This window comes from Xenia sp. Carnegie-2017, unplaced genomic scaffold (assembly GCF_021976095.1).
Source record: "Xenia sp. Carnegie-2017 unplaced genomic scaffold, XeniaSp_v1 HiC_scaffold_21, whole genome shotgun sequence".
NCBI lineage: Eukaryota > Metazoa > Cnidaria > Anthozoa > Malacalcyonacea > Xeniidae > Xenia > Xenia sp. Carnegie-2017.
The window spans coordinates 4814638-4836523 of NW_025813484.1; the positions used below are offsets into that span (position 1 = coordinate 4814638).

General features: G+C 35.2%; 2 protein-coding genes, 3 long non-coding RNA genes and 1 pseudogene across 10 annotated transcripts; 4 read left to right on the plus strand and 2 right to left on the minus strand.

Moving 5' to 3' along the window:
* Positions 1–1080: 1080 nt before the first annotated feature.
* Positions 1081–3756, minus strand: LOC124444572 (annotated as a pseudogene).
* Positions 3757–5344: 1588 nt separating this feature from the next.
* LOC124444160 lies at positions 5345–9092 on the plus strand. The gene is made up of 3 exons (XR_006947860.1): positions 5345–5943; positions 8961–9006; positions 9067–9092. It is a non-coding gene; the product is annotated as an uncharacterized LOC124444160 (long non-coding RNA).
* LOC124444149 (enoyl-CoA delta isomerase 2-like) lies at positions 7002–21584 on the minus strand. 2 transcript variants are annotated; one of them, XM_046994740.1, is made up of 4 exons: positions 21257–21579; positions 20899–20998; positions 19879–20020; positions 19697–19807 (listed from the first exon to the last, which is right to left on the minus strand). In XM_046994740.1, exons 1-3 carry the CDS (start codon positions 21476–21478, stop codon positions 19905–19907), a joined length of 438 nt encoding a protein of 145 aa, XP_046850696.1. In that variant the 5' UTR covers positions 21479–21579; the 3' UTR covers positions 19697–19807; positions 19879–19904. The 2 variants fall into 2 exon arrangements, with proteins under 2 accessions (XP_046850697.1, XP_046850696.1); XM_046994741.1 differs by lacking the exons at positions 19697–19807; positions 19879–20020; positions 20899–20998 and adding exons at positions 7002–7256; positions 10830–10932 and having other exon boundaries at positions 21257–21584.
* Positions 9393–10733, plus strand: LOC124444159. Its single transcript, XR_006947859.1, has 2 exons — positions 9393–9598; positions 9715–10733. It is a non-coding gene; the product is annotated as an uncharacterized LOC124444159 (long non-coding RNA).
* LOC124444154 lies at positions 11473–13920 on the plus strand. 4 transcript variants are annotated; one of them, XR_006947853.1, is made up of 6 exons: positions 11473–11979; positions 12456–12552; positions 12676–12736; positions 12905–12991; positions 13113–13227; positions 13785–13920. It is a non-coding gene; the product is annotated as an uncharacterized LOC124444154 (long non-coding RNA). The 4 variants fall into 4 exon arrangements; XR_006947854.1 differs by having other exon boundaries at positions 11474–11979; positions 12685–12736; XR_006947855.1 differs by lacking the exon at positions 12676–12736 and having other exon boundaries at positions 11484–11974.
* On the plus strand, positions 14174–19273 carry LOC124444148 (enoyl-CoA delta isomerase 2-like). 2 transcript variants are annotated; one of them, XM_046994738.1, is made up of 5 exons: positions 14174–14286; positions 15166–15384; positions 18103–18219; positions 18578–18721; positions 18954–19273. In XM_046994738.1, exons 2-5 carry the CDS (start codon positions 15223–15225, stop codon positions 18987–18989), a joined length of 459 nt encoding a protein of 152 aa, XP_046850694.1. In that variant the 5' UTR covers positions 14174–14286; positions 15166–15222; the 3' UTR covers positions 18990–19273. The 2 variants fall into 2 exon arrangements, with proteins under 2 accessions (XP_046850694.1, XP_046850695.1); XM_046994739.1 differs by having other exon boundaries at positions 18130–18219.
* Positions 21585–21886: the final 302 nt, after the last annotated feature.

Consider the following 21886-nt stretch of genomic DNA (forward strand, 5'->3'; position numbering starts at 1 on the left):
CATGTCTTCAGTTGCTCGTCCTTTCCAACAAGTAGTCGCATTTCTTGAAGGCTGTCTTCGACTTTCAACAGACTTTCACCTTTCCCAGACGAACAGCTCGGTCAAATAGGGTTATCGAAGTGAAAGACCCTACTTTTCTTCTGATAACTTTCATATATCACATGAATTAATTATTAATTCATTCGTCAATTTTGTTCAAACCATGATAAAAAGGGATTAAATTCATTGATTGCATGAAAATATATGCAGGGCAAAGACAAAAGGAATTAAGCCTGGTTATAAGTTAACTAACGACATTGGTTAGTAAAAGAAAGCAAAGCCTTTTCCCCAGAGGTTTGGAGAAAACAAAAGAATATTTCTTTTGTTTCCTCAATGAAGAGTTTGCGAAATCAATGATTGTAAGGTTATGACGGCAGACAGAGCATGTCGTGTTGTGGTAAATTTTATCTAGTATGAACAAAAAATTATCTCACCCAAAACCGCAATTCAATGCACCATAGCTTGGAGAGTTATCATTTTCTCCCACCTGACCACCTTTATTCAACTTGTTACGTCAACAAATAAATTAGAAGGCATATCAAAAGCTTGTAATTTATTCACGTGGGAATCACCCACATGTTATAGAAAAGCTTTTGTCGTGCTCAATACTTATTATGAACATTGGAGCCCTGCTTATTGCAATAATATGACTTGCCATTGTAAAATGTAATGTAATAATTTAACGAGAGAATTTTATTGACAGAACTAAATGGTAGCAAGTGATTCATTTTAGCAATCCTAATAGGATGGGACAAAGGGAAAGAATGAGAGGTAAGTTCGTTTTCAAATAATTATCTTTAGCGATGTAACGATAGCAGGACTTTCAAATGCGGTAAATGTTTTGTGGGAAAAGCGCGATTGTTTCTTTTCCGTGGTTGTAATCCTTAAAATTACATTATTAACAGTAAAACTGAACAAATTGAAAGTTATCTTTTTCCTCTTATATTCCTTGTTCAACGAGTTCATTTCCTTGATCAAACCATGATGAAAATTTATCCAATCACATTTACATTAAAGTTTTTTAAACTTCAAGATTTCCACATTCATTTAGCTTAAATGCCGCATGATAAACGAATGATATCTCTAATCAAAGATGATCACGCAGTCTCCGATTTTTTAGGAATGAAAATAGGTTTTACGTTAATTGGTTTATGTTTGGCGTAAGGTGAAGCCGGTGATCCAACAATTAACACGTGATTACCCTTTAACCATAATCTCCACATGCTTTTATGAAATCCTCGAGCATCTAAGTCCCAGATTCGTAAACATCTCGCTATATTATTCCATGTTGTCCAGTCGTTAGCATGTTTCATTTCAATATAAAATATATATGTTTTATCAGATGTTTCTGGAACAAAGTCTTTCTCGTTCTTGCAAGGATTTTTGATGTGATCAAACGGCTCTGCCAACCTGTAAAAACAGTAGATAGACATCTCTAACAATCAAATGACATAAATATACGCACTATGATGATAATTAGATCACTGAATCACTAAGTAGAAATCTCCTTCATTGTCCTAAAAGAAAATATTGTTATTTTATAAAATCCTGCAAGACATACCCTACAAGCCGTTCAATCTCCTTATAATTTTCTTTTTTCAATCCAACATTAAACTTAACGTTAGGTTCAGTATTCAACGTATGTTTTTTGAAATAGGATTCTTGAAAAATACATTCATATTCAGGCCTGGCCAAAATGGTAGGTTCTTGAGATATCCGGAATGATACATTCACGTCCTTTTGTTGCTGTCCATCCTCATCCACATATCCCAATCCCAAAAGAGATCAGGGTTGGCCATTTAATCAAGTTCTTCTTTATAAAGTCGTCGTTTGAGCAACCTGTTAATGTAAAGAGAAATAATAGATAGAATGAAGTTTATACTATCTATACATTTATAGTGCTGCGTGATGTCATTGCGCCTGATGTCTTGCAGCGTGAGGTCATTGTAATGTCATTGCAGGATGTGCTTGTAGTGTGATGCATTGTAGCATGACGTCACTGTTGCGTGATGTCATAGCGTAAACAAAATCATTTGTAGTAATAAAATTCTCACCAGCCTAAACCAGGCATTGTTTCTACGATATAACATTGCAGGATCATTACACGTGATCATAACCCTAAAAATAGAAATACTTGTTTTGCAATTAAATCATTAATCACATAAATTAGTTTTTCAATGGATGTACCATTTCTAAGGTAAATTTCCTAAATTTCACTTTGTGATGTGCAAGGAAGGAAGCTCGATAAAGACAAACATAATGTAACCAATGAAAACTACAATAAGATAACAGATTCTTGTGGAGATTTCCATTTTCCATTATAATGTGAAAAATATTTGAGATTTATTTAATTTACATTCTGCACTCTCGTCAGAGATAAACTGGACTCGACAAAAAGCAAAAGAAACAGAGACGTTCAAAACCACGTTAATAAAGTTGAAAACAAATTAAAATTTTGTTGTGTAGCAAACACAAGCCAACAATAGAGTAAAAGACTAAATGAAAAGAATGTTGTTAGCTTTGTTTATAACAAACCTGATCATTCCACGCGATATACAGTACAGACTTTCATCTGTATCCATTAAAGGCCAAAATTGATTAAAATAACTAAATATGTCCACAGATATGTCTAAATCTTCTTCCAAAATAATCATTAATCATATACCGAGCATTGGGATAAGCATTAAACGTCTCTGTCAATGTTCGCTTGTAATGCTGGGAGGAAGAGAAAATACATAAAAAGTAATAAAAGGAACGAAAAATTTTGATTACATCGTGTAAACACTCTCAAAGAAAAAGCCTTACCAACCTGTGATATTCTAGCGTTCTTACTGCTAATAGGAATATGCTGTACGACTTTACATCATATAGCCTTGCCACAGCAGCTGGTTCTTCAAAGAATCCATCAATAAATACAGTAAATAACTCCTTCTTTGCTCCATGAGCTGACAACATTGACCGTAAGCCACGATAAAGATAATGTGGCCTGTTACAGCAATCACAGCAACAGGAATGTCTTGAACTTTTCTAACTTCAACGGTGTTGTTTTAATTTCAATTGGAGCAGGATTATTAACAACATTTAAGAACATATTCTGTCAGTTCTTCATATCGTTCTAACATTAGCTGCAATAACAGTGATATCCTTATTTCTACAATTTTTCCATGGAGTATTCTCAGAATATTCTCTGAAGTTTTAATGCACAATGAATGGCAAAATTACTGAACACATCGCTGTACGTTCAATTAAATAAGAAATCTAATCCTACATGGATGTAACGAAAGATATTACAACTGCATACACTTCCATAGCCTTCAAACTTATCAAAAAACATTCTTTTGCTTTGATTCTTCACTGTCATCCCAAGCACATTGAGATTGTTTAGCAGGAACAAGAGGAACTGTAGCACGAGCAGTGACAGGCTCACCCAGTTCGATATGTCTGCTGCGTGATGATGTTTTCTGAGTATTGATGGCCACGTTTTGTGACGATAAATGACCAGCTATCCCGCCATTTTAGTTCATCGGCATAAACACTACCAAGACTTTGAGCAAAAGCAATATCGGCGATCATGTAAAGACACAGTTCTCCACGTAAAGGATTCTTTAAGAAACTCTTACAAGTGTCAAGGAAACATTAACTTGTAGCATTATTTTTCCATCTGTTAAAATGTGACTTCAATACGATCGGAAATATACGTACTGACTTAATGGTCATTGTTTGCACTCCATTTCTCTTCCATTTGACTTGGTGCAAGCAAAATGGTAGTTCAGTATAATGAGCAAATTTGCGCAAATTTAAGGAGACTGGCAACCGGCAAATACTTCATTGCTATCTTACAATTGGTTCATTTGAATTTTGTTTTATTGTGATTGGTTTGATTTCGACTGATAGCCAACTGAACTAACATAGTCAAGCTCACTGTCTGAATTGAATGTTTGATCGTTTCATAGCAATTTTATAAGCATGATAGAAACTAAACTACAATCAGATGGATTTTATTGAAATCTTTTACAAATTCATATTTGACATGAATGTCCAAACTGTGAATTTTTCAAGAGGGTGAAAAATGGATAAATTGTAAATGCTTGGCGAAGACGATCTGCGAGCGACATTTCAGTCATTGATGTTCAAAGAAAGCCAACATTGTTTTGAGTTTTATCAGCAGAAATTTACATCCAAAGTGTAAAGGACAAGTGAAGTGTATGCATGAATGTAATATATCAAAGTCAATTTATGCGAGTATGTGATGCGATTTATGTCAATATGGCATATGGTAAGCAGATTGATGCTTCTAAAATTGTTGTTGCCGAAGGACTTTTAGCTATAATTTTTTAGTGCTTGAATCGTGGCTGTTATATGGCAGCAAAATCCTACATTCCTGCAAATATATTTCAATGGACAAAAATCTGTAGCCATAAGGCGCCATACTATTATTTACTTTATCATAAGCAAATGTTTGGGGCTTTATTTATGATCATTGATCATTCAATCATTGGACAGTTATACTACATATTGTTTAAGATTTGAGAAAACTAACATTGATTACATGAGAAGCTGTTTACTATAACCTGTGATTTTGAGTCTTCTGATCCATGAAGCTTTTATTTTGACAATTTGACTGGAATGGTATTAAACCTGATATTTCACATACATGAAATGTTGTCCCATGTCACATATTGTCCCTTTTTCAAACTGAACACCTCATCTAGAGATGTAAAGGTGTGTTAATCTATGGCTCATACCATAAAATCCAATTTGCCATAAAATCCAAAGGGCTATTGATGTATGAAAAGCATTTTTATAGAGTAAAAATGTCTTCCTATGTATGCAGATAAACCTTGAAATTTGGCAAAACAGCAAAGTATTTTCATGATCACTAGTAATTTTTGTCTGATGATCATTATAATTTCTAAACTAAATTATTTCAGATCAAACGAGCTTTGATCATATCAAAAGATATTTATCATAACCAGTAAGCTTGACACAGAACCAAATATAACAACATGTAATTTTATAATTAAAGACATGTTGGTTACATTCTGTTTGTATTTGCAAATAAATGCGAGATGTTTACGAATCTGGGACTTAGATGCTCGAGGATTTCATAAAAGCATGTGGAGATTATGGTTAAAGGGTAATCACGTGTTAATTGTTTGATCACCGGCTTCACCTTACGCCAAACATAAACCAATTAACGTAAAACCTATTTTCATTCCTAAAAAATCGGAGACTGCGTGATCATCTTTGATTAGAGATATCATTCGTTTATCATGCGGCATTTAAGCTAAATGAATGTGGGAAATCTTGAAGTTTAAAAACTTTAATGTAAATGTGATTGGATAAATTTTCATCATGGTTTGATCAAGGAAATGAACTCGTTGAACAAGGAATATAAGAGGAAAAGATAACTTTCAATTTGTTCAGTTTTACTGTTAATAATGTAATTTTAAGGATTACAACCACGGAAAAGAAACAATCGCGCTTTTCCCACAAAACATTTACCGCATTTGAAAGTCCTGCTATCGTTACATCGCTAAAGATAATTATTTGAAAACGAACTTACCTCTCATTCTTTCCCTTTGTCCCATCCTATTAGGATTGCTAAAATGAATCACTTGCTACCATTTAGTTCTGTCAATAAAATTCTCTCGTTAAATTATTACATTACATTTTACAATGGCAAGTCATATTATTGCAATAAGCAGGGCTCCAATGTTCATAATAAGTATTGAGCACGACAAAAGCTTTTCTATAACATGTGGGTGATTCCCACGTGAATAAATTACAAGCTTTTGATATGCCTTCTAATTTATTTGTTGACGTAACAAGTTGAATAAAGGTGGTCAGGTGGGAGAAAAATGATAACTCTCCAAGCTATGGTGCATTGAATTGCGGTTTTGGGTGAGATAATTTTTTGTTCATACTAGATAAAATTTACCACAACACGACATGCTCTGTCTGCCGTCATAACCTTACAATCATTGATTTCGCAAACTCTTCATTGAGGAAACAAAAGAAATATTCTTTTGTTTTCTCCAAACCTCTGGGGAAAAGGCTTTGCTTTTACTAACCAATGTCGTTAGTTAACTTATAACCAGGCTTAATTCCTTTTGTCTTTGCCCTGCATATATTTTCATGCAATCAATGAATTTAATCCCTTTTTATCATGGTTTGAACAAAATTGACGAATGAATTAATAATTAATTCATGTGATATATGAAAGTTATCAGAAGAAAAGTAGGGTCTTTCACTTCGATAACCCTATTTGACCGAGCTGTTCGTCTGGGAAAGGTGAAAGTCTGTTGAAAGTCGAAGACAGCCTTCAAGAAATGCGACTACTTGTTGGAAAGGACGAGCAACTGAAGACATGACACGGTTGAGATATTTTAGCCATGTTTGAAAGCGGCAGGTTAAATACAGAAAAATCGTCGATGACATAAAGATGTAAGTTTGAGATCGATGAATTAAAATGTATAACCCAATTGTGATGTGAATTCTCGTTACAGCATATTCAAAGCATCGTTATGAGTCCTATTTGTTCGAAGGAATGATCGATTTCTTTGGTTTCTTAGTATTTCTATGTTTCGATCTTGGAGCACAAAATGCCGTCAAGTTTCAGTTACATATTGAAGTGAGAACACGAACGAAACTGCCAAAAGTTTCCCACTATTCTTGACATCAATTATTGGACCTCTTCAATACATGTCCAGAAAATATTTTCATTTTTGCATTCATCGTTATCATTCACATAAGTGTGATGATTTTGCATTTTGCCTATTTCTAACAACTGGCCATTGTTAGAAATAGTAGTTCAATCCTTTGTCTTTGTGACAAAAGGATATAATATTTTATGTCTCCCGAGCAGGGCCGGATTAAGATGTGTGGAGGCTCTGAGCAGCAAAATACGTAGTAAAGATCCCCTTTCCCTTACTCTAAACGCAATGTGCTGCTCATTTTTCAACAGTAAAATTTACTTTCAAATTTCGTAAAGCATTTGATAAAAGTATAAACTTCGAATATAGCGTGTAAAGCGGTTGCATACGACGAGTGAATGCTGCTACTTGAGATAAAGTAGTTATTGCGATTTTATTCTGGCAGTCTTTGATAAGCTCTTCCAAGTTTATTTCTGTTAGAATATTGTCCTCAATGCTCATCAGAGCAAAATGGCTGAGTTTACTGTGATTCGTTGTCATACGTGGTCTGTTCTTCATCACCTGAAATTGATCCAACAAATAAACTAAATGCTTTTCCTTCGTCTTTAAAGCAACTATGTTTATTCTTCCTTTGAATAATGTGAAGGCCCTTGTTTGTGGAGGCTTCTAGACAGCTTCCTTTGGTTAATCCGTCCCTGCTCCTGAGAGGAACTACTGTAGCATCAAGTGATGTTATAGTAGGTGAGATAAAAGTGGGTAATTCACTTGAGAAACGTTCAAATGAATTACCTCAAATATATATTATAGAGTATACAAGATATTGCAACATGGGGCAAAATGTTGCTCAATCTTCAAATGCGATGATGTTTTATAAACCTTCGTACCTTACCGTAATAATTAAACAACCTTTTCAATGAAATCGAGCAGAGAATATATTGCATGAGACATTCGTTAATTATCTTGTTTTTATCTAGGTATTTTTGAATTATATCGCATGTAATAAATCGTTTGACAATGTTACAGAACACTGCATGTGTTATAACATTGAGGGGTGTTACAGCACAATGCACGGTTGAAACGATAAGCTTTCCGCGAGTCTTATAATCTTCAAAGAGTTGTTCACTTAACATACATGTTCAGTCATGTACAGTGTCGAGCGTACGGACAGTGAAAGAACGCGAACTCCGGCAGTGGTATGTGCTAAACAATTGTTTGTTTCCATTAAACAAATAACTCCTTCTTCAGTCTTTTTTTAGGTACAAGAGATGAAGATCAGGAAGAAGATAGAGGAGTACGTTATTATTTTTCCTGTCCTTATCTTAACTTGTTTTTAGATTTTTCGTTTAGATGAGGAGGAGGCTGATGAAAAGTAGAGGAGGATGCTGACGGAGAGACAAGAAGGATGCAGGATGAAGAGATGAGGATGCAGATGAAGAGAAAAGGAGGGATGCAGATGGATGAAGAGGATGAGGATGCAGATAAAGAGAAAAAGGAGGAGGAAAGATGAAGAGACAGGAGGGATGGATGGAGAGGGGGATGGATGGATGAGGATGGAAGGAAGATGAGGGAGGAAGGGTGGAAGGAAGGGATGGATGAGGAAGAGAGGGATGGATGGAAAAGACGAGGAGGATGAAAGAATGGGAAAGACGAGGAGGATGCAGATAAAAAGACAAGGAAGATGCAGATGGAAAGACGAGAAGGATGCAGATGAAGAGACGAGAAGGATGCACATAAAGAAACGAGAAGGATGCACATGAAGAGACGAGGAATTTAATTAATTCAATTATATATTACAGAATTGTATATTCTGTAATATATAATTGAGGTAATTGTTAATTCATTTGATATTGCAACATGCGGGCAGAGTGTTGCAAAATCTTTATAAACCTTAGTGCCTTACCGAAATAATTAAACAACCTTTTGGATGAAATCGAAAAGAGTTGAGCAGAGAATATATTGCATGAGACATTCGTTAATTATCTTGTTTTTATCTAGGTATTTTGAATTATATCGCATGTAATAAATCGTTTGACAATGTTACAGAACACTGCATGTGTTATAACATTGAGGGTGTTATAACACAATGCACGGTTCAAACGATAAGCTTTCCGCGAGTCTTATAATCTTCAAAGAGTTGTTCACTTAACATACATGTTCAATCATGTACAGTCATGGATATAAATGTTTTAGCATGATAAAACTATTACAATGCGAAAGCACGATCTCCATAATCACTTGCCATGATATTGTTGTTGCATTTTATAGACATGTCGAGCGTACGGACAGTGAAAGAACGCGAACTCTGGCAGTGGTGGGTGCTTACAATTGTTTGTTTCCATCAAACAAATAACTTCTTCTTCAGTCTTTTTAGGTACAAGAGATGAAGATCAAGAAGAAGATAGAGGAGTACGTTATTATTTTTCCTGTCCTAATCTTAACTTGTTTTAGATTTTCGTTTAGATGAGGAGGAGGCTGATGAAAAGAAGAGGATGCTGACGGAGAGACGAGGAAGATGCTGACGGAGCTACGAGGAGGATGCTGATGGTGCTACGAAGAGGATGCTGATGGTCCTGCGAGGAGGATGCTGATGGTCCTGCGAGGAGGATGCTGATGGTCCTGCGAGGAGGATGCTGATGGTCCTACGAGGAGGATGCTGATGGCGCTACGAGGAGGATGCTGATGGCGCTACGAGGAGGATGCTGATGGTGCTACGAGGAGGATGCTGATGGTGCTACGAGGAGGATGCTGATGGTGCTACGAGGAGGATGCTGATGGCGTTACGAGGTGGATGCTGATGTAGCAACGAAGAGGATGCTGATGGAGCGACGAAGAGGATGCTGATGGAGCGACGAAGAGGATGCTGACGGAGAGACGGGAAGCATGCTGATGGAGAACAAGATGAGGTATAAAAATTTTTTTATTTGTTTCACTGACTTGTAGCTTAGTGACTTCAGTCTTTTTTCAGGTTTATGTGTTTGTTTTTATTGTATCGCTAATTTGTTCTTTGGCTATCTTTTAGATTTTTAAGAAATCTTGGATTTTGAGAGAGCATATATACTCTGTTGAATTCGGCGTATTCTTACTAAGTCAGAGAGTTCCCTCGCTCTCTGACTTAGAAAACGAATTTTGTGGTAAAGTATTTCAAAGTAGGCTCCTGCCACCTATTTTGGAATAATGTTGTACAAATTTCTATTAAGTAATGATTTTAGAATAATAAAGTTGTTTGAAAAGCATTTATGCCGTGATGAATAAATAACATCCATCGGTAGTTTTGAAACGACTGTCAGCTTAAAATATGCATATGTATTTAAATTAAACATGGTCACCATGCCAGCAAGTGTCAGCGTTTGATAAATGTTTTTCGAAATACGCTTTTCAATGCAATATGGAAATTTGTCATCATAACGTGCACAAAATCGCTGTTTCGTAATAATATATACGCAATTTTAACAAATATTTAATGATGTTTGGGGCTGTTTTCATTCAACCGTAGCTATAGTGTGTTTTCTTTTGACGTCATATAAGCCATGTTGGGAGAGTACATGAGAGTGTCGAAGCTCAGCAAAGCATAAAATTAGCAGAAATTCTTTTCACTGTATGGAATTTTGCCCCAACATGGTAACTGATGAAAACAATTTAGAGGAAGAAATCATTAAGGTGTAAAATGATTTTTTCATCAGCTGGCAATCCATTTGGGACTTTTCACAGTATTTTTAATTCACGAAAATTTACATAAAACGTACAAAATGACATACCTCGCAACAAGTATAAAACATGTGAAAATTGATCATCAAATTTACTGGCATTTCCCCAGTATAGTAGCGGCATCTTCTTTCGTGTTTAGAGATTATTTTACACCTCAATGTTTTCTACTCTCATGTCCTTAGACCCAAAAAAAAATTTACATCTGTAATGTAATGTATGATAAACTTAAGAATAAATTTAAGAGAAAGGAACTTCTCAAACGACTTCAAGTAATATGTAAGTTTTAGCAAGTAAAAATGTTCGTACAATAAATTATAAAAAACAATCTCCAAACATTGTTTAAGATTTTTAGACATTAAGCTGGCTTGAAGACCACTGTTTTTTGCAAAAAATTCGGCAATTTCGAAGTGATGTATTTCGCCTCCGTACCTTCAATGGCGGCGCTCGTGCAGGCTTCAAAGATGGCGTCCAAGTTAGCCTTCCAGTTGTTGTAGAGTTCAATGGGTTTAAATAAGGTCGAGATCATTGAGCTCTATAGTTAGAATTGAAAAAAATTGACTGTGCCTTTGCAAATATGTGATTCAACTGCAATGATGCACATCGTGCACCAAAAATGTAGTCACCATTTAATTGAAGAGCTTGTAGGTAGGAGATACAACAACTAATGGTCAAGCTTTATGTAAAACCGGATACAATATCTTTATGATTCGTAAAATACCTGCTTAAAAGGGCGTACATCTTTAACTTCAATTCATTCCCTGGATCTTGAATTAAAGATCCTACTTTGTCTTTGCTTCTTTAAACTGGTGGGAGATTGCAGGGAACTTTCGAACCATCTTCGTAAAATGTTCAGGTTTAAATAAGGTCGAGATAGATAGTTCACTATACCACGACGAAAAATTGCATGTAATTTACAAACTCTTGGCGTCACGTTCATTTGCTATAATAAAATTTACAATAAATATTTTTTTATTATTGATTGAACTATGGACGAATAAGAAAATTCATATCTAGAAATGACATGAATGAAAGGCAAAAGTAAATAAAAATGTGACTATTTTTGACCAATGACATTAGGATGTTGATAGTGGTTACAATGGATGATAGTGGATAATTATAGACATGCTTTCAAAATGGCGTATGCTGAACAATTTTATTTTCAGTCAACTTGGAGCACACTTAATCATTTTATGGCAAGAATAGGTAAATGTTGGCTCAACTGTATAAAATAAGGCGTTCAAGGATGCAATTCGGAAGCGTAAAAAAAGACTTGAGGCATATGCAAGAGAACTATCTTCACGTAGCAGACTGACATTTGTGGTGAATTCACTGAATTGCTCTGGAAGCTAACAGTTATTGGTTGTTATTCTGGCTATGTGAAACCAATCTATCTGCATGAGTTCTATCATGATTTTAAACAGCAAATCGATGCGTTGCGTATGAGTTGTATCGACCAGCTTACTACACAGTCAACACTTCACCAATTTGGAATTTGAAACATTTTGGTGATAAGAATTTTATACCGACGTATCCCTGCGATAAAAAGACTCACAAGAAAAACTGTTTTGTTCAGAGTAAGGTAAAATATTTTACTCTCTGATTGCCTAAATATTCTTTGAGTATTTAAAACTGGCTCATATAAGACCATACATGTATGTAGTTAATGGGATCTACATTTTAGCTAGCGTGTGCAATATTTTTATAAGTAAAACGATGCACGGTAGTGAGGTAACTTAGTGATTAAATGTACTTGAAAGCCGAGGGAGATTTTGTAGTAAAAGTCACAAGACTTGTAGCACCGAGGGACTTTAGCTAACCTGCCAGGGCTTTCAAGTGCATTTGATTGCCAAAATGTTTTAGTCAGTGCTTCACACACTGTTTATAAATTTGGATCTGCAGCTATTATTACCTAAGTGAAGATCTATTGATTGTCATGCTTTATTTTATCTCCATGTTTTTTTTATATTTTCACCATCATATGGGGGATGAAGCTTTCTATGTTTACAGATGTATACCATTGTGAATTTATAATTTCATTGCTATCACAATTTATAGATTAATATAAAAATTTTTGATGCTATGAGATGGTCTCATCAATGTGCAACAATTGAACTGGATTTCCAACTTCCTGAGAGATTCAACCTCACGCTAGGTAAGTTTTGCCAGTAAGCTTTTCGTTGAATAACCTCACTACGGTCTTGATACTTAATTTATTCAACCAACAGTGACATCACAATAGTTCGATGAATAATACATCCTGTTATTATTCATCGAGCTATTGTAGGTTCAGTTGAAAAAATGATTGCTATTCTTGCTGAAAGCTTTGGTGGAAAATGGTGAGTGTTTTCTTGGCTCATGCCAGAGCTTAAAGCAAATGAAATGTCCTTAAATGTTAAATTAAAATGATACAAAGTTTCTTAATTGTTTGGAAATTTTTTATCATTTTTACTCTACTTTACTTTATTTCAAAATTTTGACGCACTGCATTTTCTGTTATTTTCTAGGATTTTATGGCTTTCTCCCCATCAAGTTGTAGTAATTCCTGTCAGTAGTAAATATGATGATTATGCCGAACCGGTAAATTTAATTTGGTAAGCCTTAGATCGAACTTGCACAGGCTAATGCAAACTCAGCTATGGACAAATTGTTGCTATTTTATGAATTGGAATTTTTTTGTCCTTTTTTTTTTATTGACATTTTGGTCATGTTTAGATTCAAAAGAAGTTCCATGCAGCTGGTTATCGTGTTGATACAGACTTGGATCACGGATCAACACTAAATAAGAAAGTTCGCAATGCACAACTTTCACAGTACAACTTCATTCTTGGTATGAATAAGTCTTTTAAATTATTTTTATTTACTGTACAAATAAATAGAAATTAAAATGGTTTGGAACCACTGTTGGTGTTCAGAGTTTACTGACGTTTCCACAACATTAGTCAGGTTCGCCGTATTTGTTCTCTAGACGTCATGACAGAGAGGAAAATATGTGGATGTTTTAGTTTGTGTGGTATACTTATTAATTGTTCGCTTGTAAGCCGTTTATAAGGTGCTGATATTTGTATTCTGTTCAATGATTTTTGTTTTGAGTTTGTTAACCTACTTTCTAACGTAAGTCGTTGTCTATAGTCAGTGCTGTTTGTAATGTTGTGCATTGTGATGCTCACTTGTCAGTACTCGTTGTTCTTGGTAGTCAGTTGATGTGCGAGTTGTAAAATGTAAGGTATTATCGTTTGCTGTTGTTGGATTGTTTGTTGTTTGTGTTTTGTTTGTTTGTTTTGTGTTCATTGTCTTTTTAAGTGTTGTCTATTTTAAAAGCAAAATAGATGTTCATTTTATTACTAAATGCGATTGGTTAAATGGTTTTATGTTGTTTTTAAACAGTTGTTGGTGAAAAGAGACGGTCTCAGACACGGTCAACGTCAGAACACGTGACAACAAAGTACTCGGTGAAAAATCGGTCATGGCCGTGATCGAACGCTTGCGAGATTTAGTCATCTCACGAAGTCTGACAAGCGAAGATTTTGAAGTAAAACAACATTTTATGGTAAAGATAAAATGAATTTACTCACAAAAATAAATTTGAATGTAAATCCCATGATGCGTCGCAATTATAGAAAAATAGGTACGCGTACATGCCACTGGTCACTGGCAAACTGGCGGCATTGGTCACTAATACTTTATCAGTGGTGGTAATATTGATTTTATCGTGGTGGTAAATTCTTCCATTGGTAATTTATGGCGATAACCATCAGCAACTTTTCAACTTTTACCATCAAGTTTTCACTCAAACGAGATCGCTTCTCTTTCATATTTTGGCTTGTTTCTTGAGCTAGTAGGAGGCTGTGTGCGTTGATACAAGAAAAACTTTGTTGTGCAGAGGAAGGTAAAGATATTTTACTCGCAGAATTACTATATATTTATCAACAAAGTAGTTCATACTACAGCGATGAAAAATATAAAGCGTCGTATTTAACGCAAACCTTGGTTAAACCAGGGTTAGTTGACACATGTGCACTTGTATAATATGTCCAAATGGACATGTTTTGTGGAATTCCCTTCATTTGGTAAAATATTATCGCAGTGGACCAAGATCGTCCCTCGTTTTGACAGTCATTTGCTATTCGTACTGGAGCTCTAGAATTTTACTGTTTTAGTGGTAAATGTGACCAATTCCTCATTCGTTTTCTTGTTATTGTGTGATGCTTAACATAGCAAAACAAAGAGTAGCTATATAAATGTAATTTTCCTGCCACACTTACAAACATTTCATATGTCAGCTGCAAGACCCGTAACAGACTGTGACAAATTTTTGTTTGGTGAAAAAATTAACATATCTTGTCGAGTCTCCATTTGTGAATATCCATTTGAGAAATGCTTGCAAGAATATGGGCTACAAGATTACAAGAATAGAATGCGGATTTGAAACGAAAGATTAGAATGCACATTGAACTCCAAAAACAATAGGAAGTAGGCTTTATAATGTGACTACAATTGACTACAGTTCATACATTGGTTCAATGGTTAGGTATGGATTAGGTCAGGGTTAGATTATGGTTAGTGTAAGTGTTAAGGTTAGGGTTAGAATTGTTTAAAAGTTTCTTATAAACGTAGAATTAGTCAAACTCATCAACACTTTGTTATGCCCCTCGTAATATCCGTGACAATGTTAAAGATGTTTTATTTCTCTTCATAACTTTGTGTCTGCATATTTTCTACATAAACAAACTGCTTTAATATTTATGACAGATATTATAATTCGTAGATCGAGGTAGAAGAACTGCTTGAAAATGAAACTTCCAACATTGAAACAAAATCAAGCATGGCAGAAGAGAAACAACGACGCCAGGTTGAAGATAGCTTGATGAAATTGAACGTAGTTGAAGCACCTAGCATACGCTCGAGAGTTTTGGATGAGGACTCGTCAACCACTGAAAACATGAATGAGTCCAAGCATGTTTACGACGATAAAGGCTCTTGCGAGGTAGGCTGTTGCGACATATCGAATTATCGATAAATATCGGGGGTTTTTTAAATATCGGTTTATCGATATTGGTTTTTTCGGTATATCGATATATCGATGTACCGAAAATATCGAAAAAATATGAAAATATTCGTTGTTACGATATATATATAGTTATTATACATAGTTTTTAATTGTGTTTTGTTGGTTTTAATAGCTTTATAGCGGTTTTTAAATGGTTCTGTATACAATGTATTAGACAGACAATCTTGACCCAATCACACGTGCGGGGTAATTGTCGGCTAAGGTTCAATTTGATCTATTTATGAATCATTGCGAACAACACTACAAAAAAACCCCCAAAATATCCGAAAATATATCGTCATATCTATATTTTTTTCGAAGCGGGATTTATCGAGCACAAAAGCGACGACACTTATCAATGGTGAAGGATTGTCCCTGTATGAAATATCTAAGTTATAAGATTCGGCTATGAAATGCACACTAAACGGCAAAATATGACGGAAAGTGGGTTTAGGAGGAAGGTGTGCGAAATATGTTCTATCGTATGCCAGCAAAAACAATGTAAATTTCTTGAAACAACGAAAATATAAAAATTCAATCTCTGCCACGAATATTTGTTAATTTGTGCAAAATTGCCATTTGACCATAGCTGGTGTATGGTAATTTCCTCAGTAAATATTAAACTCATGTAAATTTTTTCTCCCATGACCACCTCTAAAAGTGAACTTTCGAAACACCATAAACACTACAGAATTGTTTGAAGATTGTTTTGGTGTCTGCTTATGAGAGGTTGTAAATAAGTTAATAGTAAGAGTATTGGCAGGGACCTAATAGCAGTGTCTGCTTTCGGGAGGTGTCCGTTAGTAGTAAAGTTCTGACTGATTTTGCTTATAGTTTCGTCTATAAAGTTTCTATAGGGTAACTAGTTTTTATAAATGAGAACAAGTAGTTGCGTTCTGTTTTTTGGCTTCTTCTGTGCTGCAGTGAGTGTTAATTCTGTTGAAAAGTGTTCGAATGTTGCTTATTTTGTGTTGTGTGGAATGATTACGGTTGAAATCAAGTATTTGGTCTGTAAGGGTATTTATGCCGTATAATTGTTTGTTTAGTCTTGTTGTGTTTTTGTCTTTAGTGAAGGTTATCTTCTTTGTAGTATTTTTATGGTGTGTAGCATTTGTCCAGTTTTGCTTTCTTGACTATGGCAAAGATATCGTCTTTATATCTATTCCATAGTCTGTCTGTTTCATCTGTGCTGTTGGTGACTGATTGTGTTTCGAGGTTTTGCACGACAGCTTTTGCGAGGAAGGTGTATAGTGGTGACCCCATTGATTCGCTGAAAGTTGTCTATAGTATGAGTTTTAGAAGAAGAATTCAGTGGAGAGGCAAAGGTTGAGTAAGTCTAGGATTTTATTTGTCTAGTTGTGTTGTTTGGCTATGTCTAATGGTATGGATGTGAAGAGTGATGTCACATTGTAATTAGATATCATGATTTTGTCTGGTCAATAGTTGATATGTATGTGATCCTGGAATTAAGAACAAGAATTGGAATGTAAGACCTTTAAGAAAGTTTTTGAAAACATGGGAAAATACAATTCACCAATCAAGTGAGTTCAATAAGTGGGAAATAAACGCATGAACAATCTTTGAGATTTAGGTGCGTGAAATATAAGTTTTGGAATTTAAGTGCTTTAACTATAGTCTTTGGATGTTAGGTGCATGAACTATAGTCTTTGGGAGCTCTTTCATGAACTATAGTCCTTCGGAGTAAGGTGCATGAACTATAGTCTTTGGTAATTAGATACATTAACTATTTTCTTTGGTGTTAGTTGCATGAACTAAACTCTTTGGGAAATAGACGCATGATCTTATAGTCTTTGCGAGTTACGTGCGTGAAATATAGTCTTTGGGAGTTAGGTGTATGAACTATAGTCGTTCCGAGTTTAGGTGCATGAAGAAGAATTTTGGGAGTTTAGTCTTTGAAGTTGGGTGTGTGAAAGATATTCTTTGAAAGTTAAGTTTGTGAACTATAGTCTTTGGGAGTTAGGTACATGAACTATATTGTTAAGATGCACGAACAATATACATATATATAGATTTTATAGCCTTTAGGTGCATGAACTAAAGTCTTTGTGAAATAGACACATTTAGCTATAGTCTTTGGGAGTTAGGTGCATGGAAAATTTAACTGTCTTTTCAGCATATGAAGTTACCCCACGATGACACACACACACTATGATCAAACGAAACATTTTTCTTGCGAGCGCTTTATTAGCGATTAGAACCGATGGAACTCGATTACCATTTCATTTATTTCAACGGTGTCATGAGATCGTTTAAGTCGCATGAACTATAGTATTATAGAAATAGACGCATGAACAGTCATTGCGAGTTAGCAAAATTACTTTGTGCTCAGCAGTTCGAAGTAGGTGGCAAACTACTTTGAAACAACTTCACAATTTGCTAAAATTCTAATTCAAATTAGATAGCGGGGACAATCTAATTTCATAGAAAAACCAATTGTAACTGAGCACGAATCTAATTAAACGACGACCTTTCCAATTATGAAAAGTAAATATACATGCGCGAAAGCGGAACGTATTCATAACGCTTCTTCTTGTTTATAGACCAATGTTTCCAGTTTGGTAAGAACTGATCTTAGTGACTCGTTAGTGACTCCTAGTGACTCCTCAGTACAACATTACGTAATTTTTATTTCAGTTGACATATTCGTCGTGTTTTTTAAAGGCAACTTTTCAAACGAAGTTTGTGGAGTTGGGTCATCCTCCAGTTGGATGTTGCTCTCTAACTGTACCTAATTTATTTGGTCATTCACAGGTACACGTGACTTGTTTATATTAAACGGAGGCCTGGGCACTAGGTCATATTTTGCCATGTTATGTATTTGAGTTGTATCCACGCCTATTGATCACTTTATATAAACATTAAAATGTTTTCTTTTCTTGAACCTGAGAGGATGTGTTATGTTCTGAGGTGTTGAAAATTAACTGTGAGATTGAAAAGTAATTAAAACTACGAATAGCTTTATCTAAGTTCCCCAAAATGCTTTACTCCCTATCCCTACCCCTACCGCCTTAAAAAGTGTATCGTGAAACATAATTGTTGTTTTTATAAAAGAACCGAGATGCTTTAAAAAAAATTCATTTTGTCTTACGGTGAATTTCCTTTAAATCAGGCAATGTCTGTTATTCTATGCAACACGAAACTCGACTGCGACATGGCAAAGGAACGCGGAATTGTCGCAGAAATTTTATCTTTCAAACATTTCGAGGAGGAGCTCAATTCACTTTTGGCGAGATCTTCACTAGTTTCTAGACAGGTTTGTGTGTCTATTTTTACGAGGGAGAGAGATTGGGCACTATTGGAAAGGAGAGGAAGGGGGTGGACGGAGCTTAGCAACTAGAGAGAGGACACGGGACCTTTGAAAATGCAATAGATTTCTATTGTTATTCATGGACGTTCACGTCGAAGATGATGAAAACATTTACAGTTTCGAACTTTGAAAAAATCCCATGTCAGCAAATAGTAAAGCAGCATATTTAATATTGTAGTGCCTTCGAGAAACAGACGTTGATGGTCAACGGTAATATACAAGAACTTGAGGATAAAAATCACGAGGAACGCGATTTGTTTCAAAAGTACATCAGCAACATGGCATCGTAAGAAGATGGTGGACGAGCTTACAGGAATGGCTTACCATCCAGGTATACTTGCGATCGGACTTATAGCGCGTGCAAATATTTGTTGTACATATAGGATATTGTGTCCCCCAATGATCCGTTTGTAACCTTTACGCAGCGGAATTTGTAGCGTTGTTGGTGTAAATCATTCGTAACTTGAGTTGAATAACAAAACATATTCGTTCATTTAACCACGATTTTAAAATCTTTACTTTGAGGAAAAATTGCGTTTTGAATCAAGTTCCAAAACATAGCAAAAACTTTTGCTGGAAAATTTCGAACACTCGTTCTGTATCGTTCAAGTCATTGAGACTTCAGTGTTTACTGCTGGCGTAACGGACTTCTTAGTCGCGATAACCTTATTTTCTTGCGCATTTGTTGAAAATTGATGCAGTTGTTTAAAAATAAGTGTCATTAATTAACATGTTGTCACGTGACATCAAGTAGATGTTTGCGCAGATGCTTTTGTACGCTTAACACTTTGGTGGAAATGGTTTTTATCAAACTGAATAACATACACAGAAAGAAAATGCATCGAACATTTCATAAACAAGAATCAACTTAATGTTTCAACTACATTTTGATTTGCGTTGTAAAAGTCATCACTGCTTGCGCGCATTCCTCCGAGAGCCATTTTGAGCAAGCACTTCGCATTCTTTATTATTCACATCGTGAAGTTTCTCCAGCTCAACTGAGCAACATAATTTCTTGGACAATGAGAGCGACTGCAATGGAGAGAAGCATTGTATGGTTAAATGAAACGAAGCAATAACGGTAAAGTCCAGATTTGTGCTACCTTCGGCGGCAACGCAGCCATGTATTTCATTCTGTTGTTAATTTCTTTTCAATTTCGGCTTGAGGAATAACTTCTGTTACCAAACCGTAGTTACAAGCTTCGACCGCAGTCAGTTTCTTTTCCAACGAGTAACATCTCATTCGCCTGAGTGCAAATTAATAAGAAATGTGTGACAATCATACCTTACCTCTTAACTGCATTAAGATAACAATACCTTGTTAAAAATTGAGTTAACTAAGCAAAAAGAACAGGGCTCAAAATAACGGCCAGGCAACGGACAATGATTTTCAAAAATACCTATGTATCGGTAACATTTTCAGTTTTCCCATAATAATTTATTATTCGGCTTTCCTTTCAATATGTTTTGCAATATTGAGCGTCAATTTTTTACATACGTAAAAACCATGCTTTCTCTAGTAAGTATATGCTGGCTAGGGGCTTGTTGCATTGAAGGTTACGATTCCGTTCTCGTAAAGTGTGTCGTGGTCAGCTTTGGGTAATGAGGATTTCAATATTATAATGAGACCGTGCGTAGTGATGTCGAAGCTTTAGTTAAAAATGTTTTTCATATTATCGACGAAAATTATGTATATTAATGTGACGATACAAAAACTGACTTTGACCAAGCCAAAATGAAATTGACCTTTCACGAAAACACTATAATTAATGCATTCCAACACATTTTCCACTTAAAAAACAACTTTTAGAAAAATGAGGATTCCACCCCCCCTGAAAATGAATTTTATAATATTTCCATAATTTCACCAAAAGACTATAATTCATGTATTTGAACACATTTTCCACATCAAAAAGAACTTTGACAAAATAATCGAGTCCACCCCTGAAAATGTGTTTTATAATATTTCCATACTTTCACCAAAAGACTATAATTCATGCATTTGAACACATTTTCCACAACAAAAAGAACTTTTATAGAAATAGGGATTCCACCCCCCCCCTGAAATGAATTTAATCTTAGTTCCATTATTTTACCAAGACTATAATTCATGCATTTGTTCACCTGTGATAAATCACTCAAATCGTTCCATGCATTCCATTTTGCCTTTCCAACAAAGTCCAAAGTCCCAGGCTTTGGTGTATTACATTTGCCTAAAGAACCCTGGAAATGATTATTGTTATTTAGGTTCGTCTTATTTTCAACTTTGATTGTATTGTATGGTGGGACTGTGAACAGTTAGAATTGAAAAAAATTGACTGTGCCTTTGCAAATATGTGATTCAACTGCAATGATGCACATCGTGCACCAAAAATGTAAAGTCACCATTTAATTGAAGAGCTTGTAGGTAGGAGATACAACAACTAATGGTCAAGCTTTATGTAAAAACCGGATACAATATCTTTATGATTCGTAAAATACCTGCTTAAAAAGGGCGTACATCTTTAACTTCAATTCATTCCCTGGATCTTGAATTAAAGATCCTACTTTGTCTTTTGCTTCTTTAAACTGGTGGGAGATTGCAGGGAACTTTCGAACCATCTTCGTAAAAATGTTCAGGTTTAAATAAGGTCGAGATAGATAGTTCACTATACCACGACGAAAAATTGCATGTAATTTACAAACTCTTGGCGTCACGTTCATTTGCTATAATAAAATTTACAATAAATATTTTTTTATTATTGATTGAACTATGGACGAATAAGAAAATTCATATCTAGAAATGACATGAATGAAAGGCAAAAGTAAATAAAAATGTGACTATTTTTGACCAATGACATTAGGATGTTGATAGTGGTTACAATGGATGATAGTGGATAATTATAGACATGCTTTCAAAATGGCGTATGCTGAACAATTTTATTTTCAGTCAACTTGGAGCACACTTAATCATTTTATGGCAAGAATAGGTAAATGTTGGCTGAACTGTATAAAATAAGGCGTTCAAGGATGCAATTCGGAAGCGTAAAAAAAGACTTGAGGCATATGCAAGAGAACTATCTTCACGTAGCAGACTGACATTTGTGGTGAATTCACTGAATTGCTCTGGAA